Source organism: Budorcas taxicolor, chromosome 17 (genome assembly GCF_023091745.1).
Source record: "Budorcas taxicolor isolate Tak-1 chromosome 17, Takin1.1, whole genome shotgun sequence".
Classification (NCBI taxonomy): domain Eukaryota; kingdom Metazoa; phylum Chordata; class Mammalia; order Artiodactyla; family Bovidae; genus Budorcas; species Budorcas taxicolor.
This window is the reverse complement of record NC_068926.1, coordinates 32,734,803-32,751,631: the sequence shown is the minus strand read 5'-3', so window position 1 is coordinate 32,751,631 and position 16,829 is coordinate 32,734,803. Positions and strand designations below refer to the sequence as shown.

Below are 16,829 nucleotides of genomic sequence, written 5' to 3'. Positions count from 1 at the left end.
CTTCTTCACAGTCCAACTCTCATATCCATACATGACCACTGGAAAAACCATAGCCTTGACTAGACGGACCTTAGTCGGCAAAGTAATGTCTCTGCTTTTGAATATGCTATCTAGGTTGGTCATAACTTTCCTTCCAAGGAGTAAGCGTCTTTTAATTTCATGGCTGCAATCACCATCTACAGCGATTTTGGAGCCCCAGAAATAAAGTCTGACACTGTTTCCCCATCTATTTCCCATGAAGTGATGGGACCAGATGCCAGGATCTTCGTTTTCTGAATGTTGAGCTTTAAGCCAACTTTTTCGCTCTCCTCTTTCACTTTCATCAAGAGGCTTTTTAGCTCCTCTTCACTTTCTGCCATAAGGGTGGTGTCATCTGCATTGATATTTCTCATTGATATTTCTCCCGGCAGTCTTGATTCCAGCTTGTGCTTCTTCCAGCCCAGCGTTTCTCATGATGTACTCTGCATATAAGGTAAATAAGCAGGGTGACAATATACAGCCTTGATGTACTCCTTTTCCTATTTGGAACCAGTCTGTTGTTCCATGTCCAGTTCTAACTGTTGCTTCCTGACCTGCATACAGATTTCTCAAGAGGCAGGTTAGGTGGTCTGGTATACCCATCTCTTTCAGAATTTTCCACAGTTTATTGTGATCCACACAGTCAAAGGCTTTGGCATAGTCAATAAAGCAGAAATAGACGTTTTTCTGGAATTCTCTTACTTTTTCCATGATCCAGCGGATGTTGGCAATTTGATCTCTGGTTCCTCTGCCTTTTCTAAAAACGAGCTTGAACATCAGGGAGTTCATAGTTCACGTATTGCTGAAGCCTGGCTTGGAGAATTTTGAACATTACTTTACTAGCATGTGAGAAGAGTGCAATTGTGCGGTAGTTTGAGCATTCTTTGGCATTGCCTTTCTTTGGAATTGGAATGAAAACTGACCTTTTCCAGTCCTGTGGCCACTGCTAAGTTTTCCCAATTTGCTGGCATATTGAGTGCAGCACTTTCACAGCATCATCTTTCAGGATTTGAAACAGCTCAACTGGAATTCCATCACCTCCACTAGCTTTGTTCGTAGTGATGCTTTCTAAGGCCCACTTGACTTCACATTCCAAGATGTCTGGCTCTAGATTAGTGATCACATCATCATTTTAGTAATTTTAGTAATACTTACTAAAATATTTACTAATTTAAAATATTTGCTGATCTTTTATAGCAAGTTGTTGACTCCTAGCCTAGAATACCTTCATTCTCCCTTTTCATTACTATTGTAAGATGTGTGTGTGCTCAGACACCACCAACTCTTTGTGACCCCATGGGCTGTAGCCCGCCAGGCTCCTCTGTCCATGGGATTTCCTAGGCAAGAAGACTGAAATGGGTTGCTATTTCCTACTTCAAGGGATCTTCCCTGACCCAGGGAATCTCTTGCATCTCCTGTGCTGGAAGGCAGATTCGTCACCACTGCACTACCTGAGGAAGCCCTATTGTAAGATGAGTAACCCTTTTAAATGAGTAACCCCTTTAAATCTTAACCTAAATTTACTGTTCTCCAGGAGAGGCTTTTCTAGTCAAAAGCAATCTCTGAAACTGGAGCCGATTATACAGAGTGAAGTAAGCCAGAAAGAAAAACACCAATACAATATAATAACACATATATATGGAGTTTAGAAAGATGGTAATGATAACCCTGTATGCGAGACAGCAAAAGAGACACAGATGTATAGAACAGTCTTTTGGACTCTGTGGGAGAGGGAGATGGTGGGATGATTTGGGAGAATGGTATTGAAACATGTATAAATATCATATAAGAAATGAATCGCCAGTCTAGGTTCTATGCAGGATACAGGATGCTTGGGGCTGGTGCACCGGGATGACCCAGAGAGATGGTATGGAGAGGGAGGTGGGAAGGGGGTTCAGGATTGGGAACACGTGTACACCCGTGGCGGATTCATGTTGATGAATGGCAAAACCAATACAATATTGTAAAGTAAAAAAATAATAATAATAAAATTTAAAGAAAAAAGTAATCTCTTTGTCTTCTGAATTCCTGAAACAATGCTTATGAGCAGTTTCAGAACACTTTGCCCTTAAATATATGGCCTGGTTTTGCATTTACTTTGATGTATCTTTCTTCTATCTAGGATATAAGCTTGAGTTCAGAATTTTTTTACCTACTCAATCCATGTTTCTATCTGTTAGTTCATCTTACCCAAATATAAGGGCTTCCCAGGTGGTGCAAATCTAAAGAACCTGCCTGCCAATGCAGGAGGCATAAGAAATGTGGGTTTGATTCCTGGATCAGGAATATCCCCTGGAGGAGGGAATGGCAACCCACTCCAGTATTCTTGCTTGGAGAATCCCTGCGGACAGAGAGCCAGATGGGCTACAGTCCATAGGGTTGCGAGGAGTTGGACATGACTAACTTGACTTAGCATGCATGCATGCACCCAAATATAAAGATGCATTATAATAAAGATAATAGTTTATTATAGCTATATGCATATACTTTTATGAACATAAACCTAAATTTTGAATTCGTGTCACATACTAATTACAATGCCAGGTGCTTTTCCAAAGAAATTACATTTGACACTCAAAAACTACCAAATGAAAGGAATACATACATGCATAATACTTTATAGATAGAGAAGACTTAGAAGGGTTAAGAAATTTTATGAATTTATGTACTTGAGTGAGATCAAAAGTTATGTCCAAGGGAACTATGTTCCACAGTTCAGTTTCTAAACTATTACTGCTGCTGCCGCTAAGTTGCTTCAGTTGTGTCCAACTCTGTGCGGCCCCAGAGACGGCAGCCCACCAGGCACCCCCGTCCCTGGGACTCTCCAGGCAAGAACACTGGAGTGGGTTGCCATTTCCTTCTCCAATGCATTACTAGATCATCATATTCTAGCAGCCCACAACACAGTTCCTTATGATCTTAGTAAATCTCAGGAAGAGGTTAAAAAAAGATTCACAAAATCAAATGGGGATAATTCAGCTTTACAAATGCAACGATTGATTGAGATTTTAGATCATAATGATCTGTTTATACCAGTAATTTGAAACAGTAAATTTCTTGAGTCAGAAAATAAATGAAGATCTTTGTGGATTGACATTGAACTCTGTGTGTGTGCTCATTCTCTTCAGTCCTGTCCAACTCTTTGAGACCTCATATACCGTAGCCCGCCAGGTTTCTCTGTCCAAGAGATTTCCCAGGCAAGAATACTGGAGTGGGTTCCCATTTTGTTCTCCAGGGGACCTTCCTGACCCAGGGATCAAAACAGTGTCTCTTATGTTTCCTGCACTGGCAGGCAGGTTCTTTAACAAAAGAACTAAATCATTGTAAACCAACCCTACATCAACACACCTTCACAAGAGTTGCTTTTGGGCTTAGCATGAGCTACAGCATTTTTTGTCTCCCCTAAAACCTCCCAGGCTGTGTCTCAGCTTCCTTCTACTGTAGGATAATGGGAAAAGTGCACGTTGAGGTCATAAAGACAGAAGTTCGAAGTCTTCATCTGCCATTTATAGACTTTATGCATCTTCGTGCAACTATATTAGCCTCCCTTAGACTCAACTTTCTTATCAATTAAAAATCTAGTACAAATCTAGTACCACACTATTAAGATGGTTCTGAGGCTTAAATGAGGAAATAAATGAAATCCTTGTCTGCTGAGTACACACTAAGAACACAATTAGATGCTACAAAACTGTAAAGAAAGCATGAAAGAAAGAATGAAAGTGTTAGTCATTCAGTAGCCTGCCAGGCTTCTCTGTTCATGGGGATTCTTCAGGCAAGAATACTGGAGTGGGTAGCCATTCCCTTCTCCAGGGGATCTTCCTGACTAGGGATCAAACGTGGATCTCTTGCATTGCAGGCAGATTCTTTACCATCTGAGCCATTAGAGAAGCATAGGTGTTTAGATTTAAGAAGGTAGCACAAGACTTGATCTAATAAAGTTCATAACCATTAAAAAAAACTAATTTGGATCAGAGAATCAGTACCGAGATTCATCAAAGATGAGAAGTGAACCAAAACTCAAAAAAAAAAAATAAAAAAATAAAAAAGAAAAAGAAAAGAATGAAGTGGGGAAAACTCAGGCATATGATCTTGGCAGTCTGTTCATTTTATATTGTTGCATATGCTTCTTTTATCTCTTTCTTTTTTTTTTAACTTACAAGTATAAATTTGATTAAAACTGGTATTATAGATATTGTGAGATAGTAAAGGATATCTAGTATTTAGGATACACTTTTCATACATTTCAGAAACAAAGAAAGCCTAGATAAAATTAACCACATGTTAACATGGCAATTTAGTCTTTACTTTTTGAAAATAGTAAATATATTAGCTACTTTTAAAGAGACAGTCTTATGTGCAATAGCATAAAATAAAGACTAAAGACTTTACAATTCAAGGTTCTTTTATGGATTACTGAGTTCAGCATGGGCCAGAACTCTCATCATTTGCCTTTCAACACATTGCTCAATCTAATATACCATGACCTTCTCATATACAAGACATCCAAATCAAATTTGCATGCTTTTTGCATCCTTCTTATTTTTATATGTGAATGCCTAAGGGAACAAATATTTGATTGAACCCTGACCTTTGCTGTCATAAAAAAAGCTTGTGGCACTATGAAGCACTTTTTCTCTCCCTATTAAGTTATCCCAAAATAAACTCACATACTTCTCATAACCCAGGTTTCTACAGACTTTCTCTGAAAGGTAAGACAATGTGATTATTTTATGACTCCTGAATTTCTAACTTCCAAACCTATGATATTTTTATTTTAATATCGGGAATAGGTATTGTCCACTGTGTAAGGGTGTTAATAATCAGTAATAATACTTTTATGAGGAGCCACTTCTGGTCCAGGAAATACAGTCTTTGTTGTTCTTACTCCTGATCTTGCACTTGAAGTTGCTATAAGATTTTCAAATCTGAGTGATACAAAGTATTTTATCAATTTTGAAATTAGTTCTCAACCAAACTCCCTCTCTATGCTCCATCTATTTAGCTCTCATTTTATAGAACCTCTTTTGTTTAAAAACAAACAAACAAACAAAAGAACATGTAGCTCCTTAACAGTTCCTAATGTCTCTAAAAAAGGATGAAGGTGCCAAAATGTTTGTTTTAAACAATGAACTTAATAGGAAGAATGTGCACTGGCTGCGATGTAAAGTTTTTCCTGCTGTTTCTATTAGACACTTGCTGTTGCTATGTTTTTATGGACACAAAGCAAACTATAGAAACACCCGTTAGTTCCAACAAGGGCATTTGTTTGTTGGCATGAAGGAGAAGACTTGAAAGATATCCATTTCCTCATTTCCTTGCTACCCTCCAACAGAAAACATTCTGGACCACAGCCAACTTCTGAACCTTCAAGCTTAGCTACTTCTTTCCTAGCTGAGCTCTCAGAAATATACACAGATAGCCTTTTCTTTAGACAGAAGAGAGAAGCTATTCTCAGTGAAAACTCCTGCCCACTAACCAATCTGGTTAGCATCAAAATATCCATGAAGATGTCATACCACTCCTTACAACAGGAAAGCAAAGCAGCTGGCCATATGAGGAATAGCAAATGAGAGAATTAGTAACTAGGAATGTCTCTGTATAAATAATCAGTTCTTGAGTGGCTCTGGATAGTCAGTTCAGTTCAGTTCAGTTCAGTTCAGTCGCTCAGTCATGTCTGACTCTCTGGAACCCCATGACCCATAGCACGCCAGACCTCCCTGTCCATCACCATCTCCTGGAGTTCACTCAAACTCACGCCCATCGAGTTGGTGATGCCATCCAGCCATCTCATCCTCTGTCGTCCCCTTCTCCTCCTGCCCCTAATCCCTCCCAGCATCAGAGTCTTTTCCAATGAGTCAACTCTTTGCATGAGGTAGCCAAAGTATTGTAGTTTCAGCTTTAGCATCAGTTCTTCCAAAGAACACCCAGGACTGATCTCCTTTAGAATGGACTGGTTGGATTTCCTTGAAGTCCAAGGGACTCTCAAGAGTCTTCTCCAACACCACAGTTCAAAAGCATCAATTCTTTGGCGCTCAGCTTTCTTCACAGTCCAACTCTCAATATGTGTCATATACAGTGTTTGGTCTTTAGAGAACAAGACCTTCCACTGATCTTTTCTGGTATATTACAGCACACAGCAGATAAATACTTTTTAGATGTATTTAACAGATGTTCATCTGTGATCCTCGCCACTGACCACAATATTAGAGCAAGAGCCTGATTTATGCTTTCAGGCTGGTTTATTTAAAATATGATAGTCTTCTGGGTATATTCTAGGGACTTGCATGATTTAGGAAGCTCACAAACCTTGTGAAGACCAGCTTGAGGTCATAGGACATCTTGCCATAAAGACTGTTAATGTGATGCTCACATAAAATATGAACTAGCATATTCTTTCATTGTTCTGTGATCTTATTTATAATGTTTTCCCTGACTTTTCTGCCTCGCTCATTAAAATTCTAGTAAATAGATGTTGCAGCATTAAAACTGGAAGAAATATGACCATGTCTGTTCTCTGCTTTAGTTATAGGATCATTGGTGGAAATTCTCAGTTCACCATCAACCCATCCACAGGACAAATCATCACCAGTGCATTGCTAGACAGGGAAACAAAAGAGAATTATACTTTAGTGGTTGTTGCCAGTGATGCTGGGTCCCCGGAACCCCTTTCCAGTTCTACCAGTGTGCTTGTCACGGTGACTGATGTCAATGACAACCCACCAAGATTTCAGCATCACCCGTATGTCACGCACATCCCGTCTCCTACTCCGCCAGGTAACCAAACTGCCTCTCATGTCTCACAGATAAATAAAAACTATGCATTGGGCACTTCCTATATAATTAAATTTCTATTTTTTCTACAGGTATATTTCTGACATAGCCAAAGTTTGCAAATCCTCTAAAATTAAACTCTTGATTAAAGCAATTGAAGGAACATCGACTCTTACAAACTAATTTTTTCTTCTCAGACCAATTGTATTTAAGATTTCATAATTGCCACAGCTTTCCTAGTGCTGTTTCTGAATTTTAATTGAATATTGGTAAATATGAAAATAGATTTCACTTTGTAGTCAGGTAGGTTTCTGTCCTGAGATGTAATTTGTGTGTGCCCTGATAGGAAGGACATTATGTATTTTTCATGCCATGTCCTTACATTATTCCTAAAACATTATCTTAGAGGTACTAGGCTCTCAACTGTATTCTTTCATAGAAAATTAATATTTTATCCAATGGTTCACAGACAAATTTTCAAAAGGTTTATTGAAAGAATCCTTCTAGTTAATTACTGCTATAAATATTTTAACTTAATTTTAATGGATGAAATTTTTTCTGTTAATATGTGTATGGAGGCAATAATGAATCATGTTCAAATTGACAATATGTATTTATCTTTCAAACCCTATTTTAAGTTTAGTTTGGGTTTATTTGCTTCTTTGCTAAGAATGTCCTGCTCTCTTAGGAACTGCACAAATCATCTGCCATTGTTAATTTTTGAAATGGATTTTGAGACTGGATAATAAATAAATGAAGTTATAATTAATTTAATTTTTTCTCCTTTAAGATATTTTTAATGAGAGTAAAAAAAGAAAAAAACAGATCCACAATTTTGCCGCTAGTGAATTTTGATCTTCTATTCACTTGAGAGGGTCTAGTTGCTACCAGTTGAAGGTATAAAATCCATAAATTTTTGTGCCAACTTTTTATCAAAAGAAAGAGCCAGTATCAAAGTCATGAATCCCTGGAGTGGGCCTTCAGCTGAAATGATGCTAGCAGGCATGATTCTAGTTACACCCAAGGTGTAATGATGCAATATAACATCTCCTATACAAAGTGAGTAAGACTTAGGCATTTTTCCCGCTCATTAAACATAGTAATTTAGTAGAATCACTGGCCTTCTTAAAATTAGACTACTTTTCACTTGTGTCACAAACTCTTCTGCAGGGCTAGGAGTGCAGGTTTGGGGAAGGTTTCTGAATAAGTCTATCAAAAGCATGTCCTTATGGCAGCTTTTCAGCGTTATCTCCTCTACGGTTTGTTCCTCTTTGGCCTTCATCCCAAGCACTAACTTTTGGAATCCAAACTGAGTCCATTCTTCAATTCTTATTTCTTACTATACTATAATTGTTCATATATATGTATGTGCGTATACTTTATAATTGTTGTAGTACACACATGTATATCCACACACATTCATATGTATACTTTATCTCCATATGAGAATAGCTCACAGATTAAAAAACTTTTCCCATAGAACATTGGGCACGAGGAACTGACAATTATTTTTTAAGCATATTATTTTTGTTTATATGATTACATAAAATGTAATTCAATGTACTTTAAGACATAATAGAGCAATTATGTGTTTTTTCTGTTGGGCAGAAACATAGTTCTTAGCAGAACTCATGTATTATTGTGTTTGTTGGAAATTATGTACAGATTTTTCTCCTAAGAACTATAATTTGGAATGATTAGCCATTGCTCTTTGCTGTGCTTCTCTCAAAGGTACACTGAAAAATATTAAATTCCATAGATTGTCTGGCTTTTAGGTAGATAATGGCAGGTCAGCCCCGGAAGACTACTGTTAAGTAGATTTGACTGGGGAAATTTCGAGACAATATAAGATATACTTTTCTCCCCGAGTAGTCGTGAGAAAATAAAGTTGTATCCGGTAGCAATATAGTGTTTTATATATAGTTTTAATATACTGTTTTAACTTACCATCAGATGTTTTATTGGGGTTCCATGTGATTTATAACTGCACACTCCCTCTTTTATAGGTTCCTTCGTCTTTGCAGTTACTGTCACGGATGCCGATATCGGACTGAATTCTGAACTCCATTACTCTCTTTCGGGTAGAAACTCTGAAAAATTTCACATTGACACACTGAGAGGAGCTATTATGGCAGCCAGACCACTAAATGGCACTTCAGAAGTGACATTTTCTGTCCACGTAAAAGATGGTGGCTCAGTCCCCAAAACCGATTCTACCACAGTGACTGTTCGATTTGTGAACAAAGCAGATTTCCCTAAAGTCAAAGCCAAAGAACAGACTTTCATGTTTCCTGAAAACCAACCAGTAGGCACTCTTGTCACTACTGTAACAGGGTCCTCCTTGAGAGGAGAATCTTTGTCCTATTATATTGCAAGTGGCAATCTTGGCAACACACTCCAGATTGATCAGTTAACAGGACAGGTTTCCATAAGTCAGCCTCTAGATTTTGAAAAGATACAAAAATATGTTGTATGGATAGAAGCCAGAGATGGAGGTTTTCCTCCTTTCTCCTCCTATGAGAAACTTGACATAACAGTGTTAGATGTCAATGATAATCCTCCTGTCTTTAAGGAAGATCCATTTATATCTGAAATATTAGAAAACCTTTCTCCTCGAAAAATACTCACTGTTTCTGCAGTGGACAAGGACAGTGGGCCCAATGGACAGTTAGATTATGAAATCATTAATGGCAACAAAGAACATAGTTTCAGTATCAATCATGCCACTGGTGAAATTAGAAGCATTCGACCTTTAGACAGGGAAAAAATATCTCAGTATGTGCTTATTGTAAAGTCCTCAGACAGAGGCTCCCCTTCTCAGAGTACCTCAGTAAAAGTCATCATTAACATTTTAGATGAAAATGATAATGCCCCGAGGTTTTCGCAAATATTCAGTGCCCATGTTCCTGAAAATTCCCCATTAGGGTACACAGTTACACGTGTCACAACTTCTGATGAAGACATTGGTGTAAATGCAATTAGTAGATACTCTATAATGGACACAAGTCTTCCATTTACCATTAATCCCAGCACTGGGGATATTGTAATTAGCAGACCTTTAAATAGAGAAGACACAGACCGTTACAGAATCCGAGTTTCTGCACATGACTCTGGATGGACTGTAAGTACAGATGTCACAATATTTGTGACAGATGTCAATGACAATGCTCCAAGATTTAGCAGACCCTCCTATTATTTAGATTGCCCTGAACTTACTGAAATTGGCTCCAAAGTGACTCAGGTATCTGCGACAGACCCTGATGAGGGATCAAACGGACAAGTGTTTTATTTTATAAAATCTCAGTCAGAGTACTTCAGGATTAATGCCTCCACAGGAGAGATTTTCAATAAACAGGTCTTAAAATATCAAAATGTCAGTGGCTTCAGCAACGTGAACATCAACAGACATAGTTTTATAGTGACATCTTCAGACCGAGGTAATCCTGCGTTACTTAGTGAGACGACAGTTACCATAAACACGGTGGACAGTAATGACAATGCACCGCAATTTCTTAAAACTAAATATTTCACTCCAGTCACCAAACATGTTAAAGTTGGGACAAAGTTAATCAAAGTTACTGCAGTAGATGATAAAGATTTTGGCTTGAATTCTGAAGTGGAGTATTTCATTTTGAATGAAAATCATTTGGGAAAATTTAAGTTAGACAATCATACAGGGTGGATTTCGGTAGCAGCTCCCCTGACATCTGACCTGAATCAGAACTTTTTGATCACTGTCATTGCAAAAGATAAGGGAAACCCTCCACTTTCATCCCAAGCAACTGTTCAAATAATTGTAACGGAGGAAAACTACCACACACCTGAATTCTCTCAAAGTCACATGAGTGCAACCATCCCTGAAAGCCATAGTGTTGGAGCCATTGTTAGAACTGTTTCTGCGAGAGATAGAGACACCGCTATGAATGGCTTGATTAGGTACAGTATTTCCTCTGGAAATGAAGAAGGCATCTTTGCAATCAATTCCTCCACAGGTGTATTAACACTCGCCAAAGCCCTTGATTATGAGCTCTGCCAGAAACACGAGATGACTGTTAGTGCTACAGACGGAGGATGGGTCTCAAGGACTGGTTACTGCAGTGTGACTGTAAATGTGATTGATGTGAATGACAATTCTCCAGTATTTCTCCCTGATGAATATTTCCCCACTGTTTTGGAAAATGCCCCCAGTGGGACAACAGTTATCCACCTAAATGCAACAGATGCTGACTCTGGCACCAATGCTGTGATTGCCTACACTATACAGTCATCTGATAGTGACCTCTTTGTCATTGACCCCAACACTGGAGTCGTCACCACTCAAGGCTTCTTGGATTTTGAAACCAAGCAGAGCTACCACCTTACTGTGAAAGCTTTCAATGTCCCCGATGAGGAGAGGTGCAGTTTTGCCACTGTTAATATCCAATTAAAAGGGACAAATGAATACGTGCCTCGTTTTGTTTCCAAACTTTACTATTTTGAAATCTCAGAAGCAGCTCCTAAAGGTACTATTGTTGGAGAAGTGTTTGCCAGTGACCGTGACTTGGGCAGTGATGGGGAGGTTCATTATTTGATTTTTGGTAACAGTAGAAAGAAGGGTTTCCAGATCAACAAGAAGATGGGACAGATTTATGTATCTGGACTTCTTGATAGAGAAAAAGAAGAAAGGGTATCTTTGAAGGTACTGGCCAAGAATTTTGGCAGCATTCGAGGTGCAGACATAGATGAGGTCACTGTGAATGTCACTGTGCTTGATGCCAATGACCCCCCCGTTTTTAGTCTAAACATCTACAGCGTTCAGATCAGTGAAGGGGTGCCCACGGGGACTCATGTGACCTTTGTCAGTGCCTTTGACTCAGACTCTGTTCCCAGCTGGAGTAGGTTTTCTTACTTCATTGGATCAGGGAATGAAAATGGTGCCTTTTCCATTAATCCACAGACAGGACAGATCACCGTTACTGCAGAGTTAGATCGAGAAACCCTACCCGTCTATAATCTCACGGTTTTGGCTGTGGATTCCGGGACCCCCTCTGCTACCGGAAGTGCCTCCTTATTAGTTACCCTGGAAGATATAAATGATAATGGGCCTATGTTGACCATCAGCGAGGGGGAAGTGATGGAAAACAAACGCCCAGGAACTTTGGTGATGACCCTTCAGTCCACAGATCCGGATCTCCCTCCCAATCAAGGCCCCTTTACCTACTATCTGCTGAGCACAGGTCCTGCCACCAACTATTTTAGTCTGAACACTGCGGGAGTTCTGAGCACCACCCGAGAGATCGACAGAGAGCAGATATCCGACTTCTATCTGTCCGTGGTCACCAGGGATTCCGGCGTGCCTCAGATGTCTTCCACAGGGACCGTGCATATCACAGTCATAGACCAAAATGACAACCCATCACAGTCTCGGACGGTGGAGATATTTGTTAATTATTATGGTAATTTGTTTCCTGGTGGAGTTTTAGGCTCCGTGAAGCCACAGGATCCCGATGTGCTAGACACCTTCCACTGCTCCCTGACCTCGGGAGTGACCAGCCTCTTCAGTATTCCAAGGGGCACCTGTGATCTGAGCTCCCAGCCGAGGTCCACAGACGGCACGTTTGATCTGACCGTCCTTAGTAACGATGGTGTCCACAGCACGGTCACCAGCAACATCCGAGTTTTCTTCACGGGATTTTCCAACGCGACGGTGGATAACAGCATCCTACTGCGCCTTGGTGTACCGACCGTGAAGGACTTCCTGACCAACCACTACCTTCATTTCTTGCGCATTGCCAGTTCACAGCTGACGGGCCTCGGGACTGCTGTGCAGCTGTATGGGGCTTATGAAGGGCACAACAGAACGTTTCTTTTGGCAGCTGTGAAGCGAAACCACAATCAGTATGTGAATCCCAGTGGTGTAGCCACCTTCTTTGAAAGCATCAAGGAGATCCTCCTGAGGCAGAGCGGAGTGAAGGTGGAGTCTGTGGATCATGACGCCTGTGCTCCTGTCCCGTGTCAGAACGGAGGGAGCTGTGTCAGGAGGCTAGCCGTGAGCACTGAATTGAAGAGCCACGAGAGCCTTCCAGTCATCATCGTGGCAAATGAACCTCTGCGGCCTTTCTTATGCAAATGTCTGCCAGGCTACACAGGCAGCTGGTGCGAAATTGACATAGATGAATGTCTTCCATCTCCTTGCCACAATGGTGGGACCTGTCACAATTTAGTGGGAGGGTTTTCCTGCAGCTGCCCGGATGGCTTCACGGGCCGGGCCTGTGAGCGAGACATCAACGAGTGCCTGCCTAGTCCCTGCAAGAACGGTGCCATTTGCCAGAACTTTCCAGGAGGCTTCAACTGTGTTTGCAAAACTGGATACACAGGTATGATGGTGTTAAGTTCTTTTTTTGCCCGCCAAGACTCTAGTCATATCAAATATGATAGAAAGCTGTGAACTTTATCTTCAAATGATTTTCTCTAAAGAATAGGCAGAATCATAGCAAATGCTTTAAGCAATTACTATTGGCCAGACACTGTTCTAGGAACTTTATCTGTATTAATTTCACTTCTCAGGAGAAAACTGACAAGTGGTAGGGATAATGATTTTACAAGCTTTAAGAAAAGGAAACTTTTCTTAAGAAAAATAGAGAGAAATTGAGCTGATTGTCTAAGGTGACCCGGTTGATTTGTTGTAGAGTCGGGATGTGAGCTTACACAGGTCATTCTGGAGTTTAAATTCTTAGTCCAGCTACTGAGTTTCTTGCACAAGAGCAAAAAGAGCATCTTATCTTCAAAAAAGTGTTCTACAGTTAAAGGACATGGTGTATTTCAAGTATAAAATCTGGACTATACTGTGTTCTAAGGAACTGTCATTGTTGTAAATTATTTAATCGTCATCAATTTTATGATTTTCACCATAATTATCACTCTGATTATTGAAATTTGACCCACACTGTGAAAAGATGAAGCAACAGTTGTAATTTAGATTGAGATCTAAATGCCTTGTTATTTCTAGTAGTCAGGTAGAAAGTATCATTGGCTGATTTCTCAGGTTAGTGAGAGCAAAACTGAGTCACAATATACCTTGATATTTTGGGAGCAGAATTAAATATATAGAGAAATTATTTGACTACTCTTTGTCATTCTAATAGAACATGATATATGATTATAAATAGATCTTTGTTTCTAGACCTACTTATCTACCTATCCATCATCTGTTTGTTAACTGATCTGTGGTTAGTGTACCTTCAAATGTGTATACATTTATGCTGTAGATGTTTGAGGAGAGGCAATTTCTTTTCTATAATTTGTACACTATACCTTTTTAGTACATATATGTTAGATTGGGTTGCCCTGTAGTGTTTATTAACTCAGTGTGAAGTACAGTGAAATCGGTAAAACCAGGATATACTTTTTAAAATTTTGTAAGTATATTGCAGAATACAATTTTAAAAGAAGTTTTTAAGATAATTGTATTTGTATATCATATTTTAAAAGGAAGCCTATCGTGTGTATACTTCATGGTTTTATATTTGGAGAACTGAATCGCTTGATGATTCTTTACAGTAAGTTTTAATAAGCCAAAGCAGATCATATAAGCTTTACCGTTTGAAAAAATAATGTCCTTAAAATATAAATGAAGAAAAGGGACAGCAAACATATGTATGGAAAGAATCAGGGGATTTAACAAAACTTCATTTAGCTATAGCTTTTGGGAAGTCCCCTAATCTTGCTCACTTTCAACTCCCCCATATATAAAATGAGAATAGTCATAGTTACTTATCTTTTAGGGATGTTGTAATGTGTACAAATAATATTTGTAAAACACCTAGCACAGATTCCAACTTTCAGTAAGTAGCAATGCTAATTAGTAGCTTTAGTAGTAGTGTTAATATAATGGTTGATACAGAGGTATGCTATAGAATTTCTATAAAGACAAGCCTCAGTGGCAGAAGGTAGGCATAAGACTTACCAGAGTTTTACTCTTAGGATTATGAATAACAGGGTTACATACATGTGATGAGTTCAGGATTTCCAGAAAACCTTCCTCACTCTATGGTCCACCTCTCCCACCTCCAGCCTCTCCAAATTACTTCCTCTGTTGTGAATTCAACAATAAGATTATTTATTTGTTCTATTTTAGTATGATACACTATTTCACACCTAGAGTGAGTTTACACTTAGTCCTAGAATGAAGAAAGGGTGACTGCATTAGGTAGTACATGGGGAAGACGGAAAATGACATGAGTGTGAACGAGGGACACATGCTGATCTGAGCAGAAATGTTGCTTAAGGCAGGGGCATAGAACTAGCCTTTTCATGTTACTTCTCTCTCGTCTGTTTCTTTATTTTTCATTATATTTAAACATACACTGCATCCTTTTCTAAATGTAGTTGTTGAAACTTTTAAGCATACCCGTCCTTCATTATGAAATATTAATAGCATTTCTCAAATGGCTACTTGCAATACTGCTTAAAGTTCCTTGCATCATAGACATCATTATTCATTTAGTTATTAAGTTCTTCTTACAAATCTATTAAGTGAATATTCTTATCCTTCTGATTGAAAGACAACAAATGAGATCTTAGAGAGAATACAGTTAAATGACTTGCCTCCAGCACAGCACAAGAAAGTGAGCTGAGTTTTGATGATAAGCTTTACTCGAGATCCTCTGCTCTTTAAATGCCTGTCACACCTCATCATGCTTTGATCTGCACTTGCTAGAGAATATTATGGTGAGCCTGTGATATGAGCCTTCTTAGAATTTTTTGTCCGTTATTCTACTTAAACTGCACAGCAACCCTCTGAGACATGTATTAGAAGCTTCAAACTGGCCAAGTATGAAAGTCAGGAAAATTCACCAATAACCTCAGCCATAAAGACATCACAAGTATTTCCAGAAAGCACTCCTGGTCACCTTTGCAGGGCTGTAGTGAGTGATTCCTAGAACAGTGACTGCTTTCATTTTACCCTTCAGATTATCATTCACCTCTCACCCACTGCCCAAGCTGAACCTGAGTCCTGCTGGAAGGGAGTCTGGAAAGATGATAGTTTTCTAACTTCCAGCCCTGACTGTATGGAAAGATACAAGTGGATCTGAGTGTCAACAGAGAATGTCTGACATAGAAAGATCCTCTTATTGCTACTTTTTACATTGTAGGAAGCTGAGCCTATAACCATCATAACCTCTTTTTGTAAAGAAGTCATTTGAAGTAATGTATTAATTGTACATACTGTCCCTCCTCAGAGCTCACTTCAGTTTCCATTTGCATAACTGTGGATAATCCAATTGATCAGGGGTGATGTAAACAAGCATGCAGTTGAATACTTCATGTAAATCTTGCATTTTTTAATTAATATAATTATTTGTTTCCAAATTCTATATATATATATAGGCCATCCAGTAGAGCAGGCAGTTAAGTCTGATAGTTTTATTTCTTTGTTTTGCTTTGCAGTTCTTTGTACTATTTTGATATACAAACAGTATATCAAAAGTCATGGTGACAAATTGTTAATCCACACACTAAATTAGAAATGCATTGTTTAAAAGTATTAATACATATTTATAATATATATTTAATGTTCTTTGGAGAGGTAATCCCTCAAGTATCATTTTGAGTTCCTTTTCTTCCAGCTAGTCTTTACCAGGTAACCTGACTTAGAAATGTAGAGCTAATGCACTAAAATGTCTTAAAGAACCAATCAAAGCTAGTAAGCCATAAGACAAAATTCATATTGAAGCACACGTGTACCTCACAGAATGAATTTTTAAGTATTCATTCTGGTTAAATTTTACTTCTGTTAGCATTAAGTACTATAGTGAAGCTGTCCTCAAAGTCTGTATGTATTCAGATATTTTTTGGATCATCAGAATTATTTCAAAGCACCTATATTTTCCTACTCTATTTTTGTGGACTTTCACTGCTGTTTTTTCAGTGATTCTTAAAGTCTGTGATATTGCAAATTGGAGCTGTGAGAGTTTATGAAATTCCTGCTTAAAATAATTCCCAGCCACTGCCCCATCTCTGTCTCAAATACACACACACACACACACACACACACA

General features: G+C 38.8%; 1 protein-coding gene across 1 annotated transcript in view; it reads left to right on the top strand.

The window, feature by feature from the left end:
- FAT4 (FAT atypical cadherin 4) overlaps nt 1–16,829 on the top strand; it is a 184,200-nt gene that overhangs the window by 136,659 nt on the left and 30,712 nt on the right. The window contains exons 8-9 of the mRNA XM_052654811.1: nt 6,545–6,795; nt 8,799–13,148. Of these exons, the coding sequence (XP_052510771.1) occupies nt 6,545–6,795; nt 8,799–13,148 (4,601 nt within the window). The remainder of the gene's footprint in view (nt 1–6,544; nt 6,796–8,798; nt 13,149–16,829) is intronic.